The sequence below is a fragment of the Phyllostomus discolor genome, chromosome 6 (assembly GCF_004126475.2).
Source record: "Phyllostomus discolor isolate MPI-MPIP mPhyDis1 chromosome 6, mPhyDis1.pri.v3, whole genome shotgun sequence".
Lineage (NCBI taxonomy): Eukaryota > Metazoa > Chordata > Mammalia > Chiroptera > Phyllostomidae > Phyllostomus > Phyllostomus discolor.
In genome coordinates this window covers 78,450,236-78,475,551 of record NC_040908.2, presented here as the reverse complement: position 1 = coordinate 78,475,551, position 25,316 = coordinate 78,450,236, and the positions used below count along the sequence as shown (strand labels likewise).

At 46.9% G+C, this 25,316-nt stretch overlaps 1 protein-coding gene across 1 annotated transcript; it reads left to right on the top strand.

Annotated features, from left to right (window-relative positions):
- The first annotated feature begins 4,897 nt into the window (after positions 1 to 4,897).
- Positions 4,898 to 24,248, top strand: ABCG4 (ATP binding cassette subfamily G member 4). The gene is given in 19 exon segments (XM_036028416.1): positions 4,898 to 5,941; positions 6,493 to 6,742; positions 16,338 to 16,455; positions 16,572 to 16,704; positions 16,838 to 16,888; positions 17,099 to 17,244; positions 18,358 to 18,480; positions 18,608 to 18,693; positions 18,696 to 18,733; positions 18,908 to 19,051; positions 19,936 to 20,034; positions 20,238 to 20,406; positions 20,489 to 20,589; positions 21,956 to 22,114; positions 22,270 to 22,388; positions 22,540 to 22,567; positions 22,569 to 22,586; positions 22,588 to 22,675; positions 22,678 to 24,248. Coding segments are annotated over 18 exon segments (1,950 nt in total). The 5' UTR covers positions 4,898 to 5,941; positions 6,493 to 6,501; the 3' UTR covers positions 22,767 to 24,248.
- The last annotated feature ends 1,068 nt before the right edge of the window (positions 24,249 to 25,316 follow it).

Genomic DNA, 25,316 nt, shown 5'->3' with positions numbered 1-25,316 from the left:
GGACAGTGTGTGTTCTTAATAAAAGGGAAGAAATTTTACGGAGAACTGGAAAGTTTTATGCCAGAGAATAAAGGGGGGAGTCATTGAGGTATGGAGATTATCTTCGGAGACTGAAAAGCCTGTCTAGAAGATGGAGGGAGAAAGTTGATTTGGGAATAGGGTTCTGAGAGGCCCCATGGAAGAATGAGTTTAGGATTTAATCTCTACTCTGCTACCAACCAGATGTGTCCCCTTGGGCATATTGCTTAACCTCCCTATGCTTCAGTTTCTTTATCTCTGAAGAGAGATTGTAATAACCTGCTCTATAAGGATTTTTTGAAGATTAAGTGAGATAATGTTCATAGTATTTGCTCAATAAAATCAACTGTTGTGGTGTCTATAGTGGAGCATTGCAAGTGTGGGGGAGGAAGAAACTTTCCTCTACCCTCAAGATTCTTTCAGCTGGTCTAATAATCAAATAGATGTGAGCTAGTTTAGCAAGGGAAAATTACCAATTAATTTTATACATATGTATCAGAACTCTACATACATGAAAGAGTCAGAGATCTCACACACATGAGAGTTCAAAAACAGAAAGAAAAATTGTGGTATATATGACATTCTGAACTAGGGACAAGGTAAACCACCTTGGGGACCTTTAAGTGTCACTGTAGGATATTAAGGTGCCAGGGTCCGGCCACAGCTGGGTCCAGGGGTTCCTGAAAGGTGGGTAAGGTGTCAGCGATGGGAGACAGATGACAACACGCCTTAGAGAATAGTGATGCTCTGTTCCATTTATTGCAAGTACAAGCAGGTTTTTATACTTTAATTTTTGATGGTGATTAACATTTGCAATTAGGTGAAGCAAGACAAAATTAATACAAAGGTAACCAGGAAAAGTACAAAATTTTCCATAGATTCAATTATATTAAACAAAGATTGTTTTGACCAGGAGAGCCATAAATCAGACAATTAGAAATAGCTGTATGTATAGAATTTGAATATCTTATTGTTGTTTAAAGTTCTCAGAATTTGTTATCTGACTCCCTGGTAACTGTTTTTACATGCTTAGTTTGTAATAGTTAACCAGCTTTTTTTATTTCTTTGCCTGTCTAATTCTACTTGATATATATTCCTATTCAAGGTATAGGCGGGGCTGTTACTTCAACAACTTTTAGATATATAGGGGCTATTTTATTAGAGGGGATTTTGTTCTCTGGTCAAGAAATTATTTTATACAACTTCATTGGAATTATGAGAATCAATAAACCTGAAATACAGGTGTCTAACAATCCCACCACCTTTTGATCACCAAAACAAACATGTAAGGAGAGATAAACAGGAAATCCAGCTACAGTAAACCTTTTTGTTCCTTAGTTAATAAACACAAGGGAGGTGTGCTTCGAGCTAGCCTTTCCATGAAATTTAGACTGTTATAAGGCACTTGGACGCCATCCTTATTGACCATTCTAATGCCATCTTCATTATATGCTCCTGTATTAGGCAATGGGGAACCTGGAACCCTCTGGAGACTATTAGCTCCTCTTGGGGGATACCGTAATTTGCCATTAATCCAATATGCTACCCAGGGGTATCCCTGGGCTGTGGGTAGGGGTCTATATAATTTTTTCTTGTTTTCTTGAAAGACTCTTTGTATCTATGGGTAAGGAACAGGCGTGGGAAAGTTTGCCAATAATTCAGCCTGTTGTAACTGATTCATGAATTCTTTTATGGGAACAATCGGAGATAATTTCTTACTCAGGTTCATAAACACCTTGTTTAAAACAATTTGGGCATGATCCAATAATCTAGGGAGAACTAGTTGTCCCTTCAGAATTTCCCTCAAAACCAATCATTGACTCTTTTCAAGCCTCTTTCTTCTCATGGTTTGTTCTTATGGGAATCAGGGTACAAAGTAAGACCATGATCAATATTAGCAAGGAAATTATTAAGAGCAATCCCCAGGAAAATTACCGCCCCCCTTTGTATGCCACGCTCTCTTCTAGGAAGATGGATTCCTTGAATTCCCTCTTTCCACGTTCGGACCTTGTCAGAAAACATGGCTGGAAGAGGGCGTAGCATTAAGGGATGTTTTAGTGACGTGTGCCCACCTGCCTGCAGTGAGCACGGAAGGCTGTGGATGGTTCATCAAAACACGAAAAAAACATACATGGAGACAACCAGGTCCTGTGGGGGAATAGGGACAGAATGGCCACCCTCTCTCTAGTGGGGAGAGTGTCCCATCTCCATACCCAAGCAGATTTTTATTGAGAAAACAGACTTAGTTTGTGGATTCACAGTCTGGCAGAAAAGATCAAAAGATGTAGGCAACTTAACAAAGGTGGGGACAGAACTCCTGCTGTGATTCTGGGCAAGGTTTGTGGTCTTTAACATATGAAAGGGCTACAGGTTCCAAAGGTTTCCTGCCTGTGCTTTTAAATTTCAAGTTAATAACATCTTCCAGCAAACAGATCTCACAGGATCTTGCATATTCTATGTCCCAGGCCTGATCACTTGGGGGTCCACCATTTCTGGTCTTGACTGCACCGCCCCTGCAGGCAGAAGACAGAGGCAGCCAGACTTGGATTTCTCACATCTAAGAACAAAGACTCAGGCTTTGACAAAGCCAAGGGGGCAGGGGTTGATGTTGATCACCCCTTCATTTCCACAGCCCCTTGAGTTTCTTCCCTTAGGCATTCCCACGTGATCGCATCTGTCTTAGATTCATTCTCTTAGAGAATTGTTACCCATCACTGACTGCAGATCATGCAAAAGGGAAGCCAGGCATTAGAACAGGCAGCGTTCATACCAGGGAAATAAGATTTGTCTCCTCAGTGGCTCCTGGTCCGGAGGTCTTTCACTCAGCCTAAGTCACAGGTGGTTACAGCTTCCTGAGACCAGGGAGGGTGATCCCCAACATTTTAGTAATTAGAAGTTTGCCTTGCCCTATGGATATGTAACAAAGGTTAATTCTGATAATCTCTTATTGTAGGAAGTCCACTACTTCAAATTCCTCTCGGCAGTTAAAGCGGGAGGGTGTTCTCTTGGGCCTAAAGGGTCTTGGTCACCTCTAGCTCATGCCACAGAGGCACATCTTGGGATGACTCATTCTGAATTTGTGCAGAGGTTAACTTGAAGAATCAAGAGTCCATCTGAAGAAGGGAACATTGGTCCTGAGGAATGGTGGTGATGCAGGGCATAGGGTGGAGGGACAGTAGGAAGGGCTGGCTCCAAAACCCACCTAAACCCTCACAGTGACAGGTGAAACCTGGAGATGTCCTGCCGAGGCTACTAGCCTCCAGCCTTTGGAGAGGCTGGAGGAGGGGGATGAGTGGGGAAGAGGTTTGACTGCTAATAACCTCTCAACTGTGGCAGTAAGTAAGAAGCCTCAGTGGTAGTGTCACAGGTGGGCACAGGTAACCAGGTTCTTAATGATCAGGACAAAGAATTGAACCGAACACCCAGGGTTCATAGAAGAGAACATGGGAGCAGGCCAACTCCAAGCAGAGATTGACCTCATGGGCTGGAGGGACTTTATTCTTATAGGGCGGATCCTTCCTGGCTAGTTTTGGTGGGCTTTTACTGAGTATATACAAGTAGTTGCATTACTTTAAAGCTACTGCACATGTGGTTTCCCATGATCCTCCCCAGATGGCCACCAGGGAAGAGGGTCCCACAATGCTATGGAATTAATCCCCGTTTCTCCTGGGGTCCCCCTGTACTCGGTTCACCTTTCCCTAAGCCAGAGAATTATAGCTCTCCATGCTAGAGATTGGTGAAAAAGAAAAGAGTTATTTATTCAAGTTATACAGACTAAAAGTAATGACTTAATGTCTTTGTTAAAATCCCAAAGTCCCTCGAAGCACCCACAAACACACACAGTCCTTTCTTCCTTCCTTTGCCCAGTCTGGGGTACCGTATCTCAGGAAAAGAAATAGAAGTCCATGGTTTAGGCAGCTCTCGGTTTTTCCTAGTAATCTGTGCTCAGCTGGCAGGCCTTCCTTAGTTCCCAGCACCATTGGTTGTGTTGCCAGGATCTCCAGCTAAAGCCTCGTGGTGATTCTTCTCATGGCTGTGGGGCGGGGGGGGGGGGGGGGGGGGGGGGGGGGGGGGGGTTGAGGGGGCGCGATTCCCCTTTCTGGGAGAGTGACGGCGGCAGCAGCACCCAGAGGGCTAGCGCAGAGCTTATTGTGTCCTGGCCCCAGGTCCAGAGCAGGTGGCTGCAAGGTTGTTGCTATGGGAAACAGCTCTCAATGGCCCTGCTCCATTTGTCCCTTCCCCTGGGGTGGAGGGGGAGGACATTCTCTATATTTTTCTAATATTTCCTGGACACCTTGAGTTCTGAACTCCATTACAAATCCTTCTTTGGGCACCCTTTGGCTGCACTCTCCTACAGTAGCAGCAGCACCAGAACCAACACCAGCACCAGCAGCCTTCTCTCTTATCAGTCTCTGCTGTGTGACAGGTAGAAACTTAAAAGCTCAAGTCACATGTCTCAGCTAGCTAACATACTTCTCCCTTAAAGACTGGAGCTGGGGTGGATAAGGGCCAAAAGGAATTGTTTGACAAAGAAGCAGGGAAGCCCTGGATGGTGTAGTTCAGTGGATTGAGCGAGGGCCTACAAACCAAAGGGTCACTGGTTTGATTCCCAGTCAGGGCACATGCTTGGGTTGCAGGCTGGGTTCCCAGTAGGGGGTGTTTGAGAGGTAACCACACATTGATGTCTCTCTCCCTCTCTTTCTCCTTCCCTTCCTCTCTCTCTAAAAAAAATAAAATCTTTAAAAAAAAAAAGAAGCAGGGGAATCTTGAAGAAGAAGAAGAAGAAGGAGGAGGAGGAAGAAGAGGAGGAAGAGGAAGAAGAGGAGGAAGAGGAAGAAAAGGAGGAAGAAGAAGAGGAGGAAAGTCCCAAGAGTGCTCTGGGGACCTATCTCTCTGAGGGTTTGTGGGGAGAGAAGAGAATGCACATGTGATATGAAGATGCCACAGGCAGTGTCTGTGAGCCCTGTACATGTCCTGGCAACCACGTGCATCAAGCATCAGGCATATGCCCATCTTAAAGGCCCAAGTTTACCTGGGAGATTAAAGATTTCTACAGTTGGAACAGGCTGAGCTCTGGGTACCAGTTTAAACTTGAGGCTGCTCAAGCTCTCCCAAAGTGGCTACCCTGTCTCTCTTCTAAACTAGCTTCCTTGTCCTTAGAGAGGGATGGTGTCAGAGGAGGAGTGGGATGTCCTTGACTCTTGATTTCAAAGCCCTTTTACGTAGTTTGGGGATTCTCTGGGGGAAGCCTGAGTTCCAGGGCCAGAACCGAGGGAAATATATTGGTGGAGGAGAGCGCGGGATGCAGACGGGCTTACAGCTTCACAATCCCTTGAGGGTGTTGGAATCTGCACCCCAATCCTCCCCCAACCCCACATGGTCTAATCTGTAATACGGGGACCTGTCCCTATCGAGTGACTTCAGTTCTCCTTCCCTCTCTGTCCCCAAATCTGACCTTCATCGTCAACTTTTCAGTCCTGAGTCCACAACTGCATTCGTTTGGGCCCTGCGTCGTCTGCGCCGCTTTCCTCTTGGCCATCCTTGCCAGCGGCGAACTGCGGGTGGGCGCGGGCCCTTTAAGAACAGGGTCCCGTTGTTCCTATAGCTTGGACGAGAGTGCAGTCGTCCGAAGGGCTGGGGAGGAAAAGGCACCCAGGACCAGGCTCAGGGACCCGGTGAGCACAGCCCAGAGGAACTGGGGAGCGCCCCAACCTCCGCACCCGATCTATCATCTCTCCTCCGACTTGGGGTCCGGGCCCTCCCTTGTCGCCCGCTCCGCCCCTGCCCCGCCCTGGCCCCGGCTGCCGGTACCGGGAGCTGGGACTCCTGTGCCGCAGCCCCGAGTCTCCATCCTCCATCCTCTACCCTCGGCCCTTGACAACGGGAAGCATCTGGGCCCACACTTGCCCCGGGGCACCTCAAGGTGACTAGGCATGCCGGAGATGGGAGGGGGGTAAACTGGCCTTGAGCACTTAGTTGGCCGGGGGCGAGAGGGTTGAGTCCTAGTGAGTCCCAGTCTGGGGAGCGCCTAGGGCCCACGGACCCAGGGGCACCGGAGGGCCAGGGAGTTGCGCTCAGGGATGGAGAGAGGCCCAGAGCCTCCCTATCCACTTCCCCTGTGCACCCTGGCCTCAACTGCTACCATGACCTCCTAGTGGTCAGCCTCTGCAGGCCTCCAGGATAAGGAGATTAGAGTGTCAGTTTGGAGGAGGGAGCTGCTGAGGGCGTCGATGCGCCGGGCTGGGGCTAGGCTGGGGTTGGGGCTGTCTCAGACCACAGGAGAGGTCGGGACTGAGCGTAGCTGCACTCAGTGTGTGGAAGGGATGCTCTGGCTGTGGGAAGTAACGTGCTCCCAGTAGCTTACCTGCCCTGAGAAGGAGGCCGAGGTTGGGGTGGAGGCCGAAGTAGCAAACTGGGAGCTTTGAGCTGGAGCTTGGGGTTCTGCCCGGAACTGAGCAGGCCCTTTTACTGCAGGTTGCCAGCATGATGGCGGAGAAGGCACTGGAGGCCGTGGGCTGTGGACTAGGACCGGGGGCTGTGACCATGGCCGTGGCGCTTGAGGACGTGGGGGAGCCCCCTGTGCTGACCACACATCTGAAGAAGGTGGAGAACCACATCACCGAAGCCCAGCGCTTCTCCCACCTACCTAAGCGCTCAGCTGTTGACATTGAATTCGTGGAGCTGTCCTATTCCGTGCGGGAGGGGCCCTGCTGGCAAAAACGCGGTAGGGAGCAGCCTTGCGGGGAGCTGTGGCCACCCACACCCTCCCCTCAGTGAGTTGCCTAAGGGAGCACGAGATCTGGGTGTCTCCTATTCTGCAAATCCTACACCAGTGGGCCCTGTGGGAACACTAAAATCTAAGCCCCCCACTGTGCACCTGGACCTCAGTGCCAGGATCTTCATTCCCTCCACATCTGTGAACACTGTGACACTAGGTTTAATTGGTTATTGAAGCTTTCCTCTTCCAAGTTGACACTATGATACCTGCTCCTTGAGTTTTCCTTTCTTACTTAGTTCTTGCTGAAGTCCTTCAAAGCAGGGAAAGTGAAGGTTTGGCATGAGAGATGATATTCTGTTACTAATAAGGAAACAGAGGCCCCTGTCACACAGCTAAGTGGTAGAGCTGGGACTAGAAATTAGGTTTTACAGCTCTACATGCATTTTTTTTCTGTCAACATAAGAATTTCCAAACCTGTAGGAAAAAATCTGTAAGTTTATTAGCATTTATTTAAACTTAGGACATGCCTAGAAGCAAGATCTCAACAGACTGAGAAAATGCTCCATATCTGGAGAATGGCAGTTTGACAGTTCTTTTCATGCATTTAGAATCAAAGGAGAAAGTAAGGAAGGTTCCATGAAATCTATTTGTGGTAGATTTGGGAGGTGGGAGAAAGCAAAGTGGGATATCTCTGGAATTTAACATTTACAGTAAATAGAAATGGCAACAAGGTAACAATGAGGACATTTGGTGCATGTGCTCTAGTGAGGGCAGACCTTCAGGGTCCAGAAAAGATGATCTGGCATTTCCAAGGTGAGTTAACCTAGGATGCACAAGAACGATGGACAGGGCTCACTTAGACAAAGGTTCATGTTTTACTAAGGAAGCTACAGGCCTGGGGCATGACTACCCACCAAGACCTGCCCAGTTAGGAATTTCTGATATCATCCTGTGAGGTTACTTTTAGTAACTGAGCTTGTCAGGCCTGCCATGTGACCTGAAATTGTTGAATTTACTACATAGCTCCCTCTTTTCTTTCACAGTTTTTTCCCCCTATCTTAATTTCCCTGTTAAAGCATTCCATCTCTTCTTTCCCCATCAGTACATTTGGGTAAAGTCTGGGGCTCTGAGTTCCTTTGATTCCTGACCATCCCCTATATCTCCTGCCCTGCGTAGGTTGGGCTAGGAATAGAGAACCTGTGGTAGAATTTTTTTCCCCAGAGCCTAGGTGTGGGTCAGGGATAGAGCTGGGACATTGTGCTCTAAGGTTTGAAAGTAGATCTGGGATGCTTTCAGAGCAAGGCTGAGCATGAGTTATTTCTGCATTTCCTCCCCTAATTCCACCCTTTGGTTGTGAACAACCAAAAGGTCACAGGGCATGAGCCTACAAAAACTGAGGCATCTGGGCTCCCTGCCTAGTACCTTATCCCTAAGCAGTTTCTTTCAGCCCTGACAGCAACTCTGGGCAAAATGAGGGAGTAGCTGTCATTTCCTTAGCTGTCTCATTTCCTCACGATTTTAAGGAGATAAAAAGACAAAAGGACATGTGGTGAGATGGACCAGCTCTCTGGTGGCTTCAACCCACCAGCCACAAAATTGTCACCCTTACCTGTCTATCATTCCTTTTGATCTTGCCAGTCCTATTTTGCTCTACTGTCCATTCTGTTGACCTTTTAAAAATCAATATATTTTATTGATTATGCCATTACAGTTGGCCCTATTTTTCCTCTTTGCCCGTCCTCCGCCTGGTATCCTCCTTCCCTCCAGCAAGCCCCACCACCTTAGTTCATGGCCATGGGTCATGCGTATAACTTCTTTGGCTTCTCCATTCCCATATGATTCTTAACCTCCCCCTGTCTATTTTGTACCTACCATTTATGCTTCTTATTCCTGTACTTTCCCCCCATTCTTCCCCTTCCCACTCCCCACTGAAGACCCTCCATGTGCTCTCCATTTCTGTGATTCTGTTTCTGTTCAGGTGTTTGCTCAGTTTGTTTTTGTTTTTTTAAGGTTTGGTTGTTGATAGTTGTGCATTTGTTGTCATCTTACTGTTCATATTTTTCATCTTTTCTTTTTCTTAGATAAGCCCCTTTAAAATTTCATATAATAAGGGCTTGGTGATGATGAATTCCTTTAAGTTGACCTTATCTGGGAAGCACTTTATCTGCTCCCTCATTCTAAATGATAGTTTTGCTGAATAGAGTAATCTTGGATGTAGGTCCTTGCCTTTCATGACTTTGAATACTTCTTTCCAGTCCCTGCCTGCATGCAAAGTTTCCTTCTTTCTTTCTTTCTTTATTTTTAAATTTTTTTTTTAAGATTTTATTTATTTTTAGAGAGGGAAGGGAGGGAGATAGAGAGAGAGAGAGAGAGAAACATCAATGTGCGGTTGCTGGGGGTTATGGCCTGCAACCCAGGAATGTACCCTGGCTGGGAATCGAACCTGGACACTGCACAAGTTTCTTTGATAGTCTTCTGGAACTCCTTTTTAGGTAACTGTCTCCTTTTCCTCTTTCTGCTTTGAGATTCTCTCTTATCTTACTCTTGGGTAATGTAATAATGATGTGCCTTGGTGTGTGCTTCCTTGGGTCCAACTTCTTTGGGTCTCTCTGAGCTTTCTGGACTTCCTGGAAGTCCTATTTCCTTGCCAGATTGGGGAAGTTCTCCTTCATTACTTTTTCAAATAAGTTTCCAATGTCTTGCTCTTCCTCTTCTCCTCTGGCACCCCTGTGACTGAGATGCTGGAACATTTAAAGTTGTCCAGGAAGTTCCTAAGTCTCTCCTCATTTTTTAAATATAGTTTTATTGATTATGCTATCACAGTTGTCCCATTTTCCCCCCTTCACTCCGCTCCACCCTGCACACCTTCTCCCACCCACATTCTCCCCCTTTAGTTCATGTCCATGTGTCATACTTACAAGTTCTTGGCTTCTACATGTCCCATACTATTCTTACCTTCCCCCTGTCTATTTTCTACCTACCATCTATGCTACTTATTCTCTGTACCTTTTCCCCTCTCTCCTCCTCCCACTCCCCTGTTGATAACCCTCCATGCGATCTCTATTTCTGTGCTTCTGTTCCTGTTCTAGTTGTTTGCTTACTTTGTTTTTGTTTTTGTTTCAGGTGTGGTTGTTAATAACATGAGTTTGCTGTCATTTTAGTGAACATGTTTTTATCTGCTTTTTCTTAAATAAATCCCTTTAACATTTCACATAATAAGGGCTTGGTGATGATGAACTCCTTGAACTTGAGTGTATCTGAGAAGCACTTTATCTGCCCTTCCATTCTAAATGAAAGTTTTGCTGGATAGAGCAATCTGGGATGTAGGTCCTTGCCTTTCATGACTTGGAATACTTCTTTCCAGCCCCTTCTTGCCTGTAAGGCCTCTTTTGAGAAATCAGCTGACAGTCTGATTGGAACTCCTTTGTAGGTAACTCTCCTTGTCTCTTGCTGCTTCTAGGATTCTCTCCTTCATTTCAATTTCGGGTAATGTAATTGTGATGTGCCTTGGTGTGTTCCTCCTTGGGTCCAACTTCTTTAGGACTCTCTGAAGTTTCTGGACTTCCTGGAAGTCTATTTCCTTTGCCAGATTGGGGAAGTTCCCCTTTATTATTTTTTCAAATGACTTTTCCACTTGTTGTTGTTCTTCTTCTCCTTCTGTTACCCTGTAATTCGGATGTTGGAATGTTTAAAGATGTTCCTAAGCCTCTCCTCATTTTTTTGAATCCTTGTTTCTTCATTCTTTTCTTATTGGATATTTCTTTCTTCCTTCTAGTCCACTCCATTGATTTGAGTCCCAGTTTCCTTCCCATCACTATTGGTTCCCTGTGCATTTTCCTTTATTTCACTTAGTGTAGCCTTCATTTGTTCATCTAGTTTGTGACCAAATTCAACCAATTCTGTGAGCATCCTGATCACCAGTGTTTTGAACTGTGCATCTGATAGGTTGGCTATCTCTTCGTCACTTAGTTGTATTTTTTCTGGAGTTTCAATGTATTCTTTTGTTTGGGCCATTTTTTTTTTTGTCTTGATGCGCCTGTTACATAGTGAGGGGCAGAGCCTTAGGTGTTCACCAGGATGGGGCAACCCAGGTAGCTGCGTTGTGACACAGTATGTGGGGGAGGGGTCAGAGAGGGAACAATGGTGCTTGCTCCGCTCTCTGCTGGGTTTCAGTCACTTTTACCGCTTCCCCCAAGCAAGCTGGGCCCTTCTGGTGCTGATTCCCATGTGAGTGGGTTTGTGTACATTCTAGGACCCTGTGGGTCTCTCGAGCGAACTCTGCTGTGAGGCTGGGAGTCTCTCCTGGAACGTAGGGGAACGTAGGGGAACATGGGGGGGGGGGGGACTCAACCCCCACAGGTGTTTTCAATGAGTGTTTTGTGGCTTTGTTTCCCTGAGCCGGAACCCTGGGGTGCATGGTCTGTCTCGCTCCCCAGTTTTGCCTGGTTTATCTGTGCTCAAATGTGCGACTGCCTGGTCCGCCAGCTATCTTGTGCGCTGCGCCCCTCCACAATCTGCCACCTCACTGGGTCCTCCCACTGCTGCCTTGCATGCCTGGGGTCCACCAGTTGCCAATTTGGGGAGAGTCCTTTCCACGTGGCCGCCTGACTCCCCCCCTCCTACCAGTCTGGATGAATATTTCTTCTTTAACTCCTTGGTTGTTGGACTTCCATACAGTTCATTTTGCTGTCAGTACTGGTTGTTTTTTTGTTCCTAAATTTTTGTTGTCCTTATTTTGGTTGTGTGAGGAGGCACAGTGTGTCTGCCTATGCCTCCATATTGGCCAGAAGTGTCTCCTCACTTTCTTGAACTCTTGTTTCTTCATTCTGTTCTGGCTGAATGTTTATTTCTTTCTTCTGGTCCAAATGGTTGATTTGAGTCCCAGTTTCCTTCCCATCACTGTTAGTTCCCTGTACATTTTCCTTATTTCACTTAGCATAGCCTTAAGTTCTTCCTCTATTTTGTGAACATACTCAACCATTTCTGTGAGCATCCTGATTACCAGTGTTTTGAACTCTGCATCTGGTAGGTTGGCTATCTCTTCATTGCTTAATTCCTTTTTTTTGGAGCTTTTTTTAAAAAAGATTTTACTTATTTATTTTCAGACAGAAGGGAAGGGAGGGAGACAGAGAGGGAGAGAAACATCAATGTGTGGTTGCCTCTGAAGTGCCCCCTACTGGGGACCTGGACCACAACCCAGGCATTTGCCCTGACTGGGAATCAAACCAGCGACCCTTTAGTTTGCAGGCTGGTGCTCAATCTACTGAGCCACACCAGCCAGGGCTGAAGCTTTGATTTGTTCTTTCATTTGGGCCATATTTCTTTGCCTTGACATACCTGTTATGTAGTAACGGATGGAGCCTTAGGTATTCCCCAGGGCAGGTAACTCATATAGCTGGTTTGTGGTGCTGTGTGTGGGGGAGGGGTCCAAGAGAGAACAATGCCACTTGTTCAACTCTTGGCTGGCTTTCAGTCACTTCCCCAGCTACCCGCAAGCAAAATTGAGCTCTTCTGGTGCTGTTTCCTGGGTGGATGGGTTTGTGTATGTTCTAGGACCCTGTGGATCTATCCAATAAACTCTCCTGTGAGGCTAGGAGTATCTTCCACCATGGCAACCCCCACAAGATTTTACAGCCAGAGGTTTTGAGGCTTTATTTCCCCTCACTGGAACCCTGGGTTGCACAGTCTCTCTCGCTTCCCAATTGTCCCTCCTGGTTTATCTACTTGCAAACACAGGACTGCCCAGTCTGCTAGCTGCCACCTCACCATGAGTCCTCTCCACCCCAGCTGCCCATCTCCACCCCTCCTACCAGCCTGTATGAATGTTTCCTCTTTAACTCCTTGGTTGCCGGACTTCCATGCAGTTTGATTTTCTAGCAGTTCTGGTTATTTATTTATTTTTTTTAAAGATTTTATTTATTTATTTTTAGATAGAAGGGAAGGGAGGGAGAAAGAGAGGAAGAGAAACATCAACACCTAGTTGCCTCTTGTCTGCCCCCCACTGGGAATCTGGCCCACAACTCAGGCATGTGCCCTGACTGGGAATTGAACCAGTGACCCTTTGGTTCTCAGGCCATCACTCAACCCACTGTGCCATACCAGCCAGGGCTATTTTTTGTTTTTAAATTTGTTGTTGTCCTTGTTTTCATTGTGCAAGGAGGCAAAATGTATCCAGCTACACCTCCATCTTGGCCATAAGTCCCGTTGTGTGGCCTTTCTTTCACTTGCCCTTTTCTCTGTACTCTGTCCTTCTCTCTCTAACTTCTCTTTCACTTGAATCATTCTCTCTTTCTCTAAAGGGCAGAAGGTAATTACAGGTAGGCAGAGAGAGAAGAGAGCAATGGGTGTGGAAAGAGGGAAATTTCTGCCATTTTGAGCTAAGGATTCTTCACCAGTCTCTCCTAATTATATGTGGCATTTCTTGTTTTTTAAAAATACTTTTTAATTAATTATTAATTGTCTCAGTTAATATTCACAGTACCCTATTATGTCCTTGGTAGGCAATATTGCTATCTTTATTTTGCAGGCAAGGAAACAGAGGACTTGGAAGATTAAGTGACTTAAAGTTGTAAAGGACCTTGGCTGGCATGGCTCAGTGGATTGAGTGCTGGCTTGCAAACCAAGGGGTCACCTTTTTGGTTCCTAGTCAACTCACATGCCTGGGTTGTGGGCTGGGTCCCCAGTTGGGGGCACTTCAGAGGCAACCACACATCGATGTTTCTCTCCCTCTTTTTCTCCCTCCCTTCCCTTCCTTCTTCTTTTTTTTTTAAAGATTTTATTTATTTATTTTTAGAGAGGGAAGGCAGGGAGATAGCGAGAGAGAGAGAAACATCAATGTGCAGTTGCTGGCGGTTATGGCCTGCAACCCAGGCATGTACCCTGGCTGGGAATCGAACCTGCAACACTTTGGTTTGCAGCCCGCGCTCAATCCACTGAGCTACACCAGCCAGGTCTTCCTTCTAAAAATAAGTATATAAAATAAAATAAATTTCAAAGAAAAAAAAAGAAAAAAAAACTTGCAAAGACAGTTACTGGCTGAAATGGAACTGTTGTATTTTGCCATTATAATATACACATTTTTGCCCAAAATTTTGAGGGAAAAATAAGGATGCAAATTATACATGGGTAGTACTAATGATACATAAATATCGTAAATTTGTTACTAGTACATAAAATGTCTTGTACTTTGTATCTGTTCTCGTGTTTTGTAATTATTTGTTACATAAAATTTCTTGTACCATAATATGTAAAAAAACAAATGCTAAAATTCCCTTATAATACAAAAGACAAGTATCTAAATATAAATAAATAAGTAATTGAATTAAAAAATTACAATGAAAAATTTTTTTCCTGAAAGTTCGGGTCAGAAACGTGCATGTGCTTTATACACAACAAAATATGTAGAACTTGGTTCTCTCCTGCCCAAGACCTGGTAGGCCTCTTCCATACTGAGCAGTTATCATACAGCAGGAATTTACTTCTAAGCTGTGTGACCTTGGGAAGGCTACTTACCCTCTCTTGGCTTTACTTTCCTCATCTGTAAACTGGAATGATAAGAATACCCACCATGCAGGCTTGTTGTGAAGCTCAGATATTATCTGTGAAAATGCTTTGTGAAAGGCAAGTGTAAGACATTTTTATTAGGCATCAGTGTTCAATCTAGTGTTTGGCTGCGGGTAAATGAGGGGGAAGGTTCATTATTGTCAGTTTCTGCTTGCAAAAGAATCACTTCCCATAAGTGGCTCTGAAAAGTATATGCTGCAGTACAGAAGCATCTGTCTTTGTGATTGATGATGGTGATGACTGAGGCAGAGGACTGGAATCCATGACTTCCCTTCTCCCAGTAAGCAACCTGCTGTGTGACCTTGGGTGAGTCACTGGATGCCCCTGGGCCCCAGTTGCCTCATCCATGTTGCCACAGTAGCAACTAAGGTAGTGAATTTTGTAAACTATAAAGCACCATCCAGGCAGTTGGTGTGATCAAGACCCCACATTTGGCAGCAGTTGTGTCCCTTCTGATAGGATATCCCAGAAGGATGGACAGCTGGGTGCTGTGGAAGGAGGTGAAAGCTCACATCCTTCACTGTCTTTGCTAAGCAGGTAGAGTGGAGAGGGAACTGGGCTTTGTGGGGTTTGGAGAGGGTGGTAGTGAGCAAGGTACCTGATAGGGGATTGGTGTTTGGCCTCACTGAGGCAAGTCCGTAAGCATAGCAGGCAGGGCCCACCTCATTGGCTTTCTCCTTGTGCTCCACCCTTTGTCTCACCAGGCGACTCTGTAGTCTCTCTGCCCTCTGCTCCCTGGACTGTATTACATATACACTCCTCTATAGGAGAGCCATTCCTCCCAAAGCCTGGAGAAACGACTTCCCTTTCCATTTCATAATTCTGCCCATCCTTCAAGACTAGGGCAAATACCACCTCTTCCAAAAGCCATTCCTGATTTTCTCCTAGCTCCTCCATCCTCATCAATTCCATTGTCCGCATCCTCATTGTGCATTATTTGTACTTTTGTTATAACTCTTATTTTGTCTCTCCTCAGATGACAGATGTTTTCCATCTTTTTACCTAGAGTGTGACCTTCTTGAGTGCAGGAACCTTGTCTTCCTCATTTTTTTTTTTTTTTTTTGCCCAGTGTCTGGTACAGAGCTTGGAATATAGTAGATATCAATAAGCATTGTCAAATAGAATTAATAATAAAATGTTGCTTTGTAATGCTCTTTGTGTGCCAAGCGCTATCATATGCTTTACATATATGATCTCATTGAATCTTTATAACAACCCTATGAGATAGGTACTATCATCCTCATTTTACAGATGAGTGACCTGGAGCTCAAAGAGGTTAAGCACTTGCTCAAGGTCACACAGCTGGTAAGTGTGGAGCCAGAATTTGAACCTACATTCACCTGACTCCAAACCAGTGCATATGCTACCTCCCAATGAGTGAATGGAAGGTAAGATTTTACTGCACCATGTTAGGGGATATAGACACAAGCCTGGGGCAGAGAGAGCACAAAGAAGAAGGCTTTTTCAAAATGAGCCCAAAGTTTTGAGAACACACATTCATAGAACAAACACCATTGAGCATCTAGTTGCCAGCCTGCTGAGGTTACAAAGATGAGTAAGACAAAGACCCTGCTCCCAAGGAGCTCACTGGCTAAGAGGCTGGACTAGGGAGGGAGGGACATGCTGGCATATGAGAAGTGCTATGGGAACAGAGAGGACAGTCAGCAAGCTCAGGCTGGATCATTGGTAAAGTCTTCCTGGGGGAGGTGAGAGCATGACTCTTGTGTTTATAGAAGTGGATCAGGCTTTTCTGTAACCCTGACCCCCTCTACATGCCTATCCATGAGATAGGAGGAGGTCTTCCATGGCTTTCAGAAGAGTATTGTCACCTCTGGTACTTTGACATTAGTAGTGTCATTTCTAGGGGGCAGGATAAGAGGTATGGGTTATTGTTGGGACTCTGAGGGTTACTGCTTTATCCTAACCAGTTCATACCAAGTAAGGACTGCTTATTTTACTGATAGCCATGGCTGCTCCTAAAAGTTCAGGATGCCTCTGTTCACTACATCCCTTGTCAAAAGTTCCTCCCTCCATGCAGGTTATAAGACCCTCCTCAAGTGCCTATCAGGTAAATTCTGCCGCCGGGAGCTAATTGGCATCATGGGCCCCTCAGGGGCTGGCAAGTCCACATTTATGAACATCTTGGCAGGATACAGGTGAGGACAAGGCTAGGGTGGAATGGGGACAGAACCCAGAAAGAAGGATCCCCTGGGGAGCACAGAAGATGTTCTGGAGTTGCCTTGACTCCCATCTCCAACTGATTTTTCTGCAGGGAGTGTGGAATGAAGGGACAGATCCTGGTCAATGGGAAGTCACGGGAACTGAGGACCTTCCGCAAGATGTCCTGTTACATTATGCAGGATGACATGCTGCTGCCACATCTCACAGTGCTGGAAGCTATGATGGTAAGGGCAGAATAGACATCTCCTCTTCCCTCTTGCCCCTTCTGTCTGCTGTCCCCATCCTCCTTATTGGCTAAGAGTCAAGGCAGTGACCTCCTCTCATACATAGCTGACCTGCCTATTTTCTGGGCCTCAGGTCTCTGCTAACCTGAAACTGAGTGAAAAGCAAGAGGTGAAGAAGGAGCTGGTGAGTGGGGAAAGGGAAGGGGAGGAATGGGACAGCCATCCTTTTTTGGTGCTATTGAGTTCTGGGACGGAGTTGTGGCGGGGGGCAGTGAGAGAATGGTGTTCAAGCCTGGCACACTAGACTTAAGGGAGATGCTTCTTTAAATTGGGGTGGCCCACAGGGAAGCAGAGACTCAAGCTGATTTGGGGTTGTGGGGTGGGGCTGGGGCAGGTGACAGAAATCCTGACAGCATTGGGCCTGATGTCCTGCTCCCACACGAGGACAGCCCTGCTCTCCAGCGGTCAGAGGAAGCGCCTGGCCATCGCCCTGGAGCTGGTCAACAATCCACCTGTCATGTTCTTTGATGAGCCCACCAGGTAGTTCTCCCCCTCCTTGCCCACCCTTAACTAGGGCTGAAGGCTGCTGGATACCAGAGCCTGTGCTCTCAGCTTTCTGGGGCCAAGATAAGGGCTTACTCCTCATCTCCATCTCTGCCAATCCTGTTGCTGTAGCAGCCCCATCCTTCACACTGGCAGAAATCCTGAAGTCCTCCTTGACTGATGCCTCCCTTTCCTTCTCTCCCCAACAGCCAATCATTAGTCACCAAGTCCTTCAGATTCCACTTCCTTTGGCCATCTCTCAGATTCACCCCACCCCTATCCCTAGTGCCAGTGCTAAGTTCAGGACATCATCAACTCTTGCCTGCATTTCTGCAACAGACTCCTCTATTTCCTCATCTCCAGTCTCTCCCAGCCAATACTTCTTCCATGCTGCTGCCAGAATGAACTTCCTAAAAGACAAGTCTGGCAATACTCACTCTCCTACTTAACAATATGCAATGATGCCCATTTGCCCTCAGATTAAAGTCAGAAGACTCATAAAGTCATCTTCTGAACCTACTTCTCTGACCTCATATCTTGCTTCATGCTGTCTTATATTTTAGGTTCTAATAATATTGAATTGCTTATAACTCCTTGCAAAGCCATGTGTTTCATGCCTCTGAGTTTTGCACATGCTGTGTCTTTTGCCTGGAATGCCCTTCACCACCGTGCCTGCCCTTCTACCTTCACCTGGTTTAGCTCTTTCTTCTTCCAGACTCACTCAGAAACCTCTGACTGCCCTGAAAGATGCTTGTACAGAAGGGTTGAATACTCCTTTCACTCCATGTGAATAGAATACAACACATTTCGATGATCTCAATAATCTGTGCACTTAACTCTCCTAGAGCCTATGCCTTATTTATACATCATTGTAATTCAGTGCCTGGCATTCAGCAGATGCTTAATATATACTTGTTAAAGTGAACAATGGCTCTGGGCTTCTTGGTACAATCCAAATGCCTGAATCATAATGTATATAGGATATAGGGATGGCCAGAGTGACCCTTTCTGCCAGTTCCATCCATTCATAGTAGCTGCTCTACCTCAAACACTCCCTTCTCTTGGCTCTGCCCACCTCACCCCACCCCCTGATGGCCTCTCTCTGGACAGTGGTCTGGACAGCGCCTCCTGTTTCCAAGTGGTGTCCCTCATGAAGTCCCTGGCCCAGGGAGGCCGTACCATCATCTGCACCATCCACCAGCCCAGTGCCAACTCTTTGAGATGTTTGACAAGGTGAGTGTCTCTGGTCATCAAAGATGACTGGCCCGAGTTGGGAAGAGGGAAGGGGTGAATAGAGGTGCTGGTAAGGCCTGTCTGGCCCACTGGTCCTTGTTTTTTCACTCTTTTCTTTCCACCTCAGCTCTAGCATCCTGAGCCAGGTCAGTGCTCTTCAAGGGTATGGTCACCAATCTGATCCCTATTTGAAGGGCCTCGGCTTACATTGCCCACCTACCATAATCCAGCTGACTTTAGTGAGTGAGGGCCTGTTGGTACGGGCTGGGATATGAGCGGGAACCAACACTGGGACTTGGATCATGCACTTAGGCCTCTGGAGACAGAGATCTCACTGTCACCTGCCTTCAACACAGACCCAAGGAGGGGCTGGCTTGCCTTGGGAACAGGATAGGTCTTAGCTGAGCACTCCTCTCTGTGCCCCCAGTGCATTGAGGTGGCCTCTGGCGAGTATGGAGACCTGAACCCCATGCTGTTCAGGGCTGTGCAGAATGGGCTGTGCGCCGTGACTGAGAGGAAGAGCAGCCCTGAGAATAATGAGGTCCCTGCCCCCTGCCCCCCTTGCCCTCCGGTGAGTAGGGTGAAGAGGGAAGAGAGTGTAGAGTGGGAGAGAGGAGAAGGGACCATGACAGTGGCCCTGCCAAAGAGGCCAAAGAGATGTCCCTCAGAGGCACACAACCATTGGGTACTAGGAAAAACGTAGGACTTGGAATAGACCTATTATCAACAGCTGTGTGACTTTGGACAACTTACTTAACCTCTTTGAGCTTCTGCTTTCTTTTTTTTTTTTTTATTCCTTTAGTAAATTTTAACTGAGCATCTGTAGTGTGTTGTCCCAGTGCCAGCACACTAGACTAGACTGATGCAGTCTCTGGCCTCGAGGCCAGTGTGGCTTACTGTGGCTCATCTCCAACCTGGAGGTGATGACACTAAACTCACAGAGTTATTGGGATGATTAAGATTATCATGTGAAGCTGTTCACACTGTAGCTGGTTACAGCCGGTGTTTGTTCAGTGCCAGTTCTCCTCCTTAAATGAGATACTATAACCCTTGGAAGCAGACAGCATTATTTTGTTGTTGTCATCATTATTATTATTTTTAAATATATTATTGAGAAAGTGGTGGCATAAAGCTATGATACTCTTAAATGTTTTATCATGGATTATGGAGAAGAAGAGAAGTGATTGATCTACTAGTGGCCCCCGTGGGTGTCCTTGACTCCCTTTCTATCTCCTGCTTCCCAAGTTTTTATCCCTCCTCCTGTGTCTCTCCATATCTCACATTCACACCCAAAGGCCACTTGCCAGACACAAAACTCAATGGTGATAACTTCTCGTTCTGTAGACCTGGAGGACCCCTTCCCTGGGGAAGGGCTCAGGGGTTTTCCCATTCCCTGGGCTGGGAGTGCAATGGATGTGTGCATAGGCTCACTTGAACCAATTCCCTCTTTCCCAGGAAGTGGATCCCATTGAAAGCCACACCTTTGCCACCAGCACCCTCACACAGTTCTGCATCCTCTTCAAGAGGACCTTCTTGTCCATCCTCAGGGACACGGTAAGGCACCAAGTTGAGGGAGAGGAGGCTGGCATGGGCCTAGACTTTTGGGGAATAGGATCCTAGCAGCGCTTCCCTCACCCCCACAGTGCATCTATGGGTCTATGTGCCTGTGAGGGCAGCTCCACATTCCTACTCCAGTGTGGATGCTCATCCCTAGCCTGTGACCTATACCTTCTCCCCCTGATGACCTTGTCACACAGGTCCTGACCCACCTGCGGTTCATGTCCCATGTGGTGATTGGTGTACTCATTGGTCTCCTCTATCTGCACATTGGCAATGATGCCAGCAAGGTCTTCAACAACACGGGTTGCCTCTTCTTCTCCATGCTGTTCCTCATGTTTGCTGCCCTTATGCCAACTGTGCTTACCTGTGAGCTGAGCTGCCCTGGGCATGGGTGGGGATGCTGAGGCAGGGTGTCGGCCAGTTCTGCCTAATCTGCCTATGTTTTCAGTTCCCTTAGAGATGGCAGTCTTCATGAGGGAGCATCTCAACTACTGGTACAGCCTCAAAGCATATTACCTGGCCAAGACCATGGCCGATGTGCCCTTTCAGGTGAGCCTCTTCTTCCCTCCTGCCCACTTCCTTCCTGTCTTACTTCTTCCATCCTTGCTTGCTTGTCCCCCTCAAACTTACCTATCATCTTTTCTTTTACTTCTACTTACTTAGAAAATGGGTGGTAAGTACCTACCATGCACCAGGCTCTGTGCCAGGCTGGGACACAGCAAGGAACAAGATGGATATAGTCTTGTCCTCGTGGAACTAATTTTCTAGTGTGAACAACTGATGACAAACAGAAAATGATAAAAATAGCCCTGCCTGGTGTGGCTTAGTGGACTGAGTGCTGGCCTGTGAACCTAAGGTTTGCTGGTTCGATTCCCACTCAAGGCACATGCCTAGGTTGCAGGCCAGGTCCCAGTAGGGGGCGCATGAGGGGCAACCACACATTGATGTTTCTCTCCACTTTCTCCTTCCCTTCCCCTCTGTCTAAAAATAAATAATTAAAATCTTTAAAAAATTTAATAATAAAAAAAGAAAATGATAAAAATAATAGCACTACAGATTACTCTGTAAATATTTTTATTTTGAAGCAGTAGAAAATAGTGTAGGCTCTGGAGCCTTACTGCTACTTGCTAACTGTGAGATACTGAACAAATCACCACATGTCTCTTTGCTTTAGTGTACCCATCTATAAAAAAGGCTGATGATAGTATCTACCTTGGGAATGGCAGTGAAAATTCAATGAGTTTTGTAAAGTACTTAGAATGGTGCTTGACACATACTGAAGTGCCCCCAAAATATTAGCTGTTATTGCCACCACCACCATATTCTAAGACCTCAGGCCACCAATAATCCATATGGCACCTTTGTGCAACTTAGAAAAGGGTGCCTCTTCCTCAGAGTGGATGCTGTACTGTGCCAGGGTATATGGCTTTATGAAAGGGCACAACTGTATCTCAGCCTCTGGCTGCCTCTTAATTAGGTGTCCTTGTACAGGGAACAACCTGTATGACTATGTAGTAGGGTTTGGTCCTTGCCCTTCAAGAGGGGAGGGCGCTACCTCAGGGGGAACAAAACTCACATGGAGAGTTAATGAAAAATATAAGGAATAAGCTGGCCCAGGTGGGACGGACTTTAGGATGGGCTCAGAAGATGGAGGAAGTCACCGTGCCCTGAACTGGTCAGAGTGGGCCTAATGAAAGAGGTGAGACTGGAAGATGAATGAGGTTCATGTGGCCAGGGAGGAAGGAGACATGTGACTTGGTTGGAGCAGTACAAACAAGAATATAGAGACAGGACTAGGCATGAGCATTCTAGAAACAGCTGTCCTAGAGGCTCCTGGTGGGGCAAAGTGGAAAGTTTTGGCTGCTCGTGACCCTGGTTCACCACACCATTGTTCCAGTTCTATGCCACTCCTCAGGTGGTGTGCCCAGTGGTGTACTGCAGCATCGTGTACTGGATGACAGGCCAGACAGCCGAGACTACCGCTTCCTGCTCTTTTTCAGCCCTGGCCACTGCCACAGCCTTGGTGGCCCAGTCTTTGGGGCTACTCATTGGAGCTGCCTCCAACTCCCTACAGGTGGGGAAGTCTGGTATTTGGGAACTCCAAGAAGGGAGGCAGCAGGGGCTAGCATAAGGAATGAGAGAGATCTATGGGAAACCTTGGGGTCACCCCAGTCTCAGATCTGTCCTGGTCACCCCTGTGATGGCCTTGTCTCCTTCCTTCCCCTCCAGGTGGCCACATTTGTGGGCCCAGTTACTGCCATTCCTGTCCTCTTGTTCTCTGGTTTCTTCGTCAGCTTCAAGACCATCCCCACTTACCTGCAATGGAGCTCCTACCTCTCCTATGTCAGGTCAGTGCCTGCTTCCCTGGCCATCTGCCCTTGCTCCTCCCTGCAGGAGGTCATGCTCCAGGGAAGAGAGAGTTGCATCTGGGCTCTGGCAGTTTGCGCAGGAGTGACCCTCTCTATGCTGTATCCTGCTCTGATGCTCCTGCTTGTCTAGGTATGGCTTTGAGGGTGTGATTCTGACCCATCTACGGCATGGAGCGAGGGAGACTTGACCTGCTCTGAAGAGCACTGCCCCTTCCGGAAGCCACAGAGTATACTCCAAGCACTGGATGTGGATGGTGCCAATCTCTACTGGACTTCCTGGTTTTGGGCATCTTCTTCTTGGCCTTGCGGCTGCTGGCATATCTTGTACTCCGGTACCGGGTCAAGTCGGAGAGATAGAGCTTTGTCCTAGCCTGTGCCTAGCCCCCACAGCAGGAAGCACCCAGTTCCAGCCCTTTGGGACTGTTTTAAAACCTCCTAGACTCAAGCACTGGTTGCTGGTGTAGCCGCCTTCCCCTCTCTCAGCTCCTCCACAGGTTGGGTGGACTGACTGTGCTCTGGACCCTGGCCCTTAGAATTGGGTGCAGCCCTCCATGCCCAAGTTGATGTGGTTTGTAGCTTCCTCCCTTCTTTCTCCAACCCTGCATGCAAAGACCACAGGTAGGCCACCACCCTCCTTCCTGCCCTCAGCACCCTCCTCTGTTGTCTGCCTGGGAGCCCTGGGCTCTCCAGGCTCCCACATACAACTGACAAAAGTGGCCCCTTCTGGGAGTCCTAACCACACAAGTCTTTGTAAACTGAGCTGGTATGAGGTTGGGGCTCTAGGGCTGGGCCTTGATGGGGTCCCTAGAAGACCCATTTGGACATTAGAATGGAGCCAGGAAGGACTCTGGAGTCTTTCCTCCTCCTTACCTTCTGCCCTACCCCCTAAGACCCTGGCTGATTTAGACAATCTGCTGGGACAGAAGCTGGGTTTTCTGTCTGGTCATCCTCCCAATCCTGGGGATTGGAGCAGCCTTGGGTCATAGGATGCCCTTTCTCCACTTTCCATCACCTTTGTGGGAGGGCTTTGTGGTATCTCTGCAATAATGTTGCTGTTTTTCTCCCACCTGCCACTGGAACAGGAAATGCACTTTATTCTGGGGGGTGGGGCAGTGAATGGGAGAAGACCCACACCTCCTTTCTCACTGCCCCTGCTGCATGTTCCTGCAATGCTCCCTCCCTTCTCCAGAGTTACAGGCACATACATGTGAACAGGCAATCTCAGCCATCCATAACTTTGCTGTCCCTGATGGCTCAGAGAAAGAGTGATGGTGGCATGTGGTGGTGGATGCTTGTGGGGAGGGCAGTTCCAACCTCTTCCTGGGGTCTCACTTGGACTGTGAGGAGGAGACTGGTGCTATCTAGGGCATCTTCTAGATCTGCAGGTGTCTATCCCCAGTCTTCCCTCTCTCCCAAGCCAGGGGGTGGCACGGGGCATTAGGCTCCCTGAAGTTCAGGACCTAACACAAGCACAAGCATGGGCACAAGTTGGTCTTGGCCACTGCCACCCCATGGCACTTTTGTGTATCAAGCTGGCATTCGCTTTCCTCCACAAGCTGGCATGTCTCTTACCTCCCTTCCCATCAGTCTAAGGTGGCCCTTGGGCATGCCCAGGGCACCAGGGTGACAGGCACACCAGGGTATGTCTGGCTATCCTGGTGGGTCCAGGCCATTCTGCTTCCAATTCCCTTCCCTAGGGCTCTTTTCCCTCTTTATACTTACTGTGCATATATCTCTCTAATCTTCCCTCACCCTGCCGCAGATTCTCCCTATCACACAGAGATGCCAGTTGTATTGGTAGGATTTCACTCATTATTAATAAAACCTATATTTATACAGTATGCAGTGTGCAAATGTGTGTGGGTCTGGTACCTTGTACCATGGGCTGTGAAGGAGTCTTCAAAGCCTTAGTAGAAGTTTGTGAGCTTTAGGAACCTGAGCAGAAGAGTGTAAGATCCAGGTATGAGGTCTGTTCAGAAAGTATCCAGCCACATACCATGAAAAATAGAGATGTTTCTTGAAGAAGAAACATGGTACAAGAATTATTGCACATAGGACAAGACACCTCAGTCCCCTTCAAGTAGGCACCTTGGAACCTCACACAGTTCTCCCAGCATCTCTTCCACTGTTCAAAACACTCTGAAAAATCCTTTTTTAGAATCACCATCAGCTGCCCCGTCATATTTTCCTGAATCTCATTGACAGTCTGCAGTATCTTCCCTTTCAAAGGTGATTTTAGTTGCCCATTGCTTCAGCCTTCTGAATCATCCAGATAATTTCCATGGAGGAGTGGTCAAGCTTGATGCAAAATTTAATGCAGATTCATTGCTCTATTTGCTCAGTCATTTTGAATGCAACAGTTGCACAGTACACATGCTTACTCAGTGGTGTCTACTGCCACCACTGACTAGTACAGCAAGTCATTATTGTTCACACATGTGCATTCCAGTCCACTATCCTTGGTTGCCAGGTTACACTGATGTCATGCAAAACATTCTCATTATATTAACAATATCTTTTTCCAGACAGACCTCCAACATCAAGCTAGTGAATGTGTATATTATAAAATATCGACATCATTTTACATCTCACAAATGTTTCATGTTTATTATCTCAAGGGAGTCCCATGACAATCCTGCATTATGCCTCATGACAACCCATTTAGCAATGGGAGAACTGAGACTTGGATTAAGTCACTTGTCCATATATCCTTAGCTAATGAAGGTGAAACCAGGTCTGGGAACTAGATCTTCTGCTTCTAGACTTCTTAGACTCCTCATTCTGTCTTTCTTTTTTTATTGCTTTTATGTTATTTTCCCTCTAAAAAGAAAACAGGAAGAAGACAATCCTGTGAAACTAATAAGACATCATGGGTGCTTTCAAACAATTCCTTTTTATACAGAACCT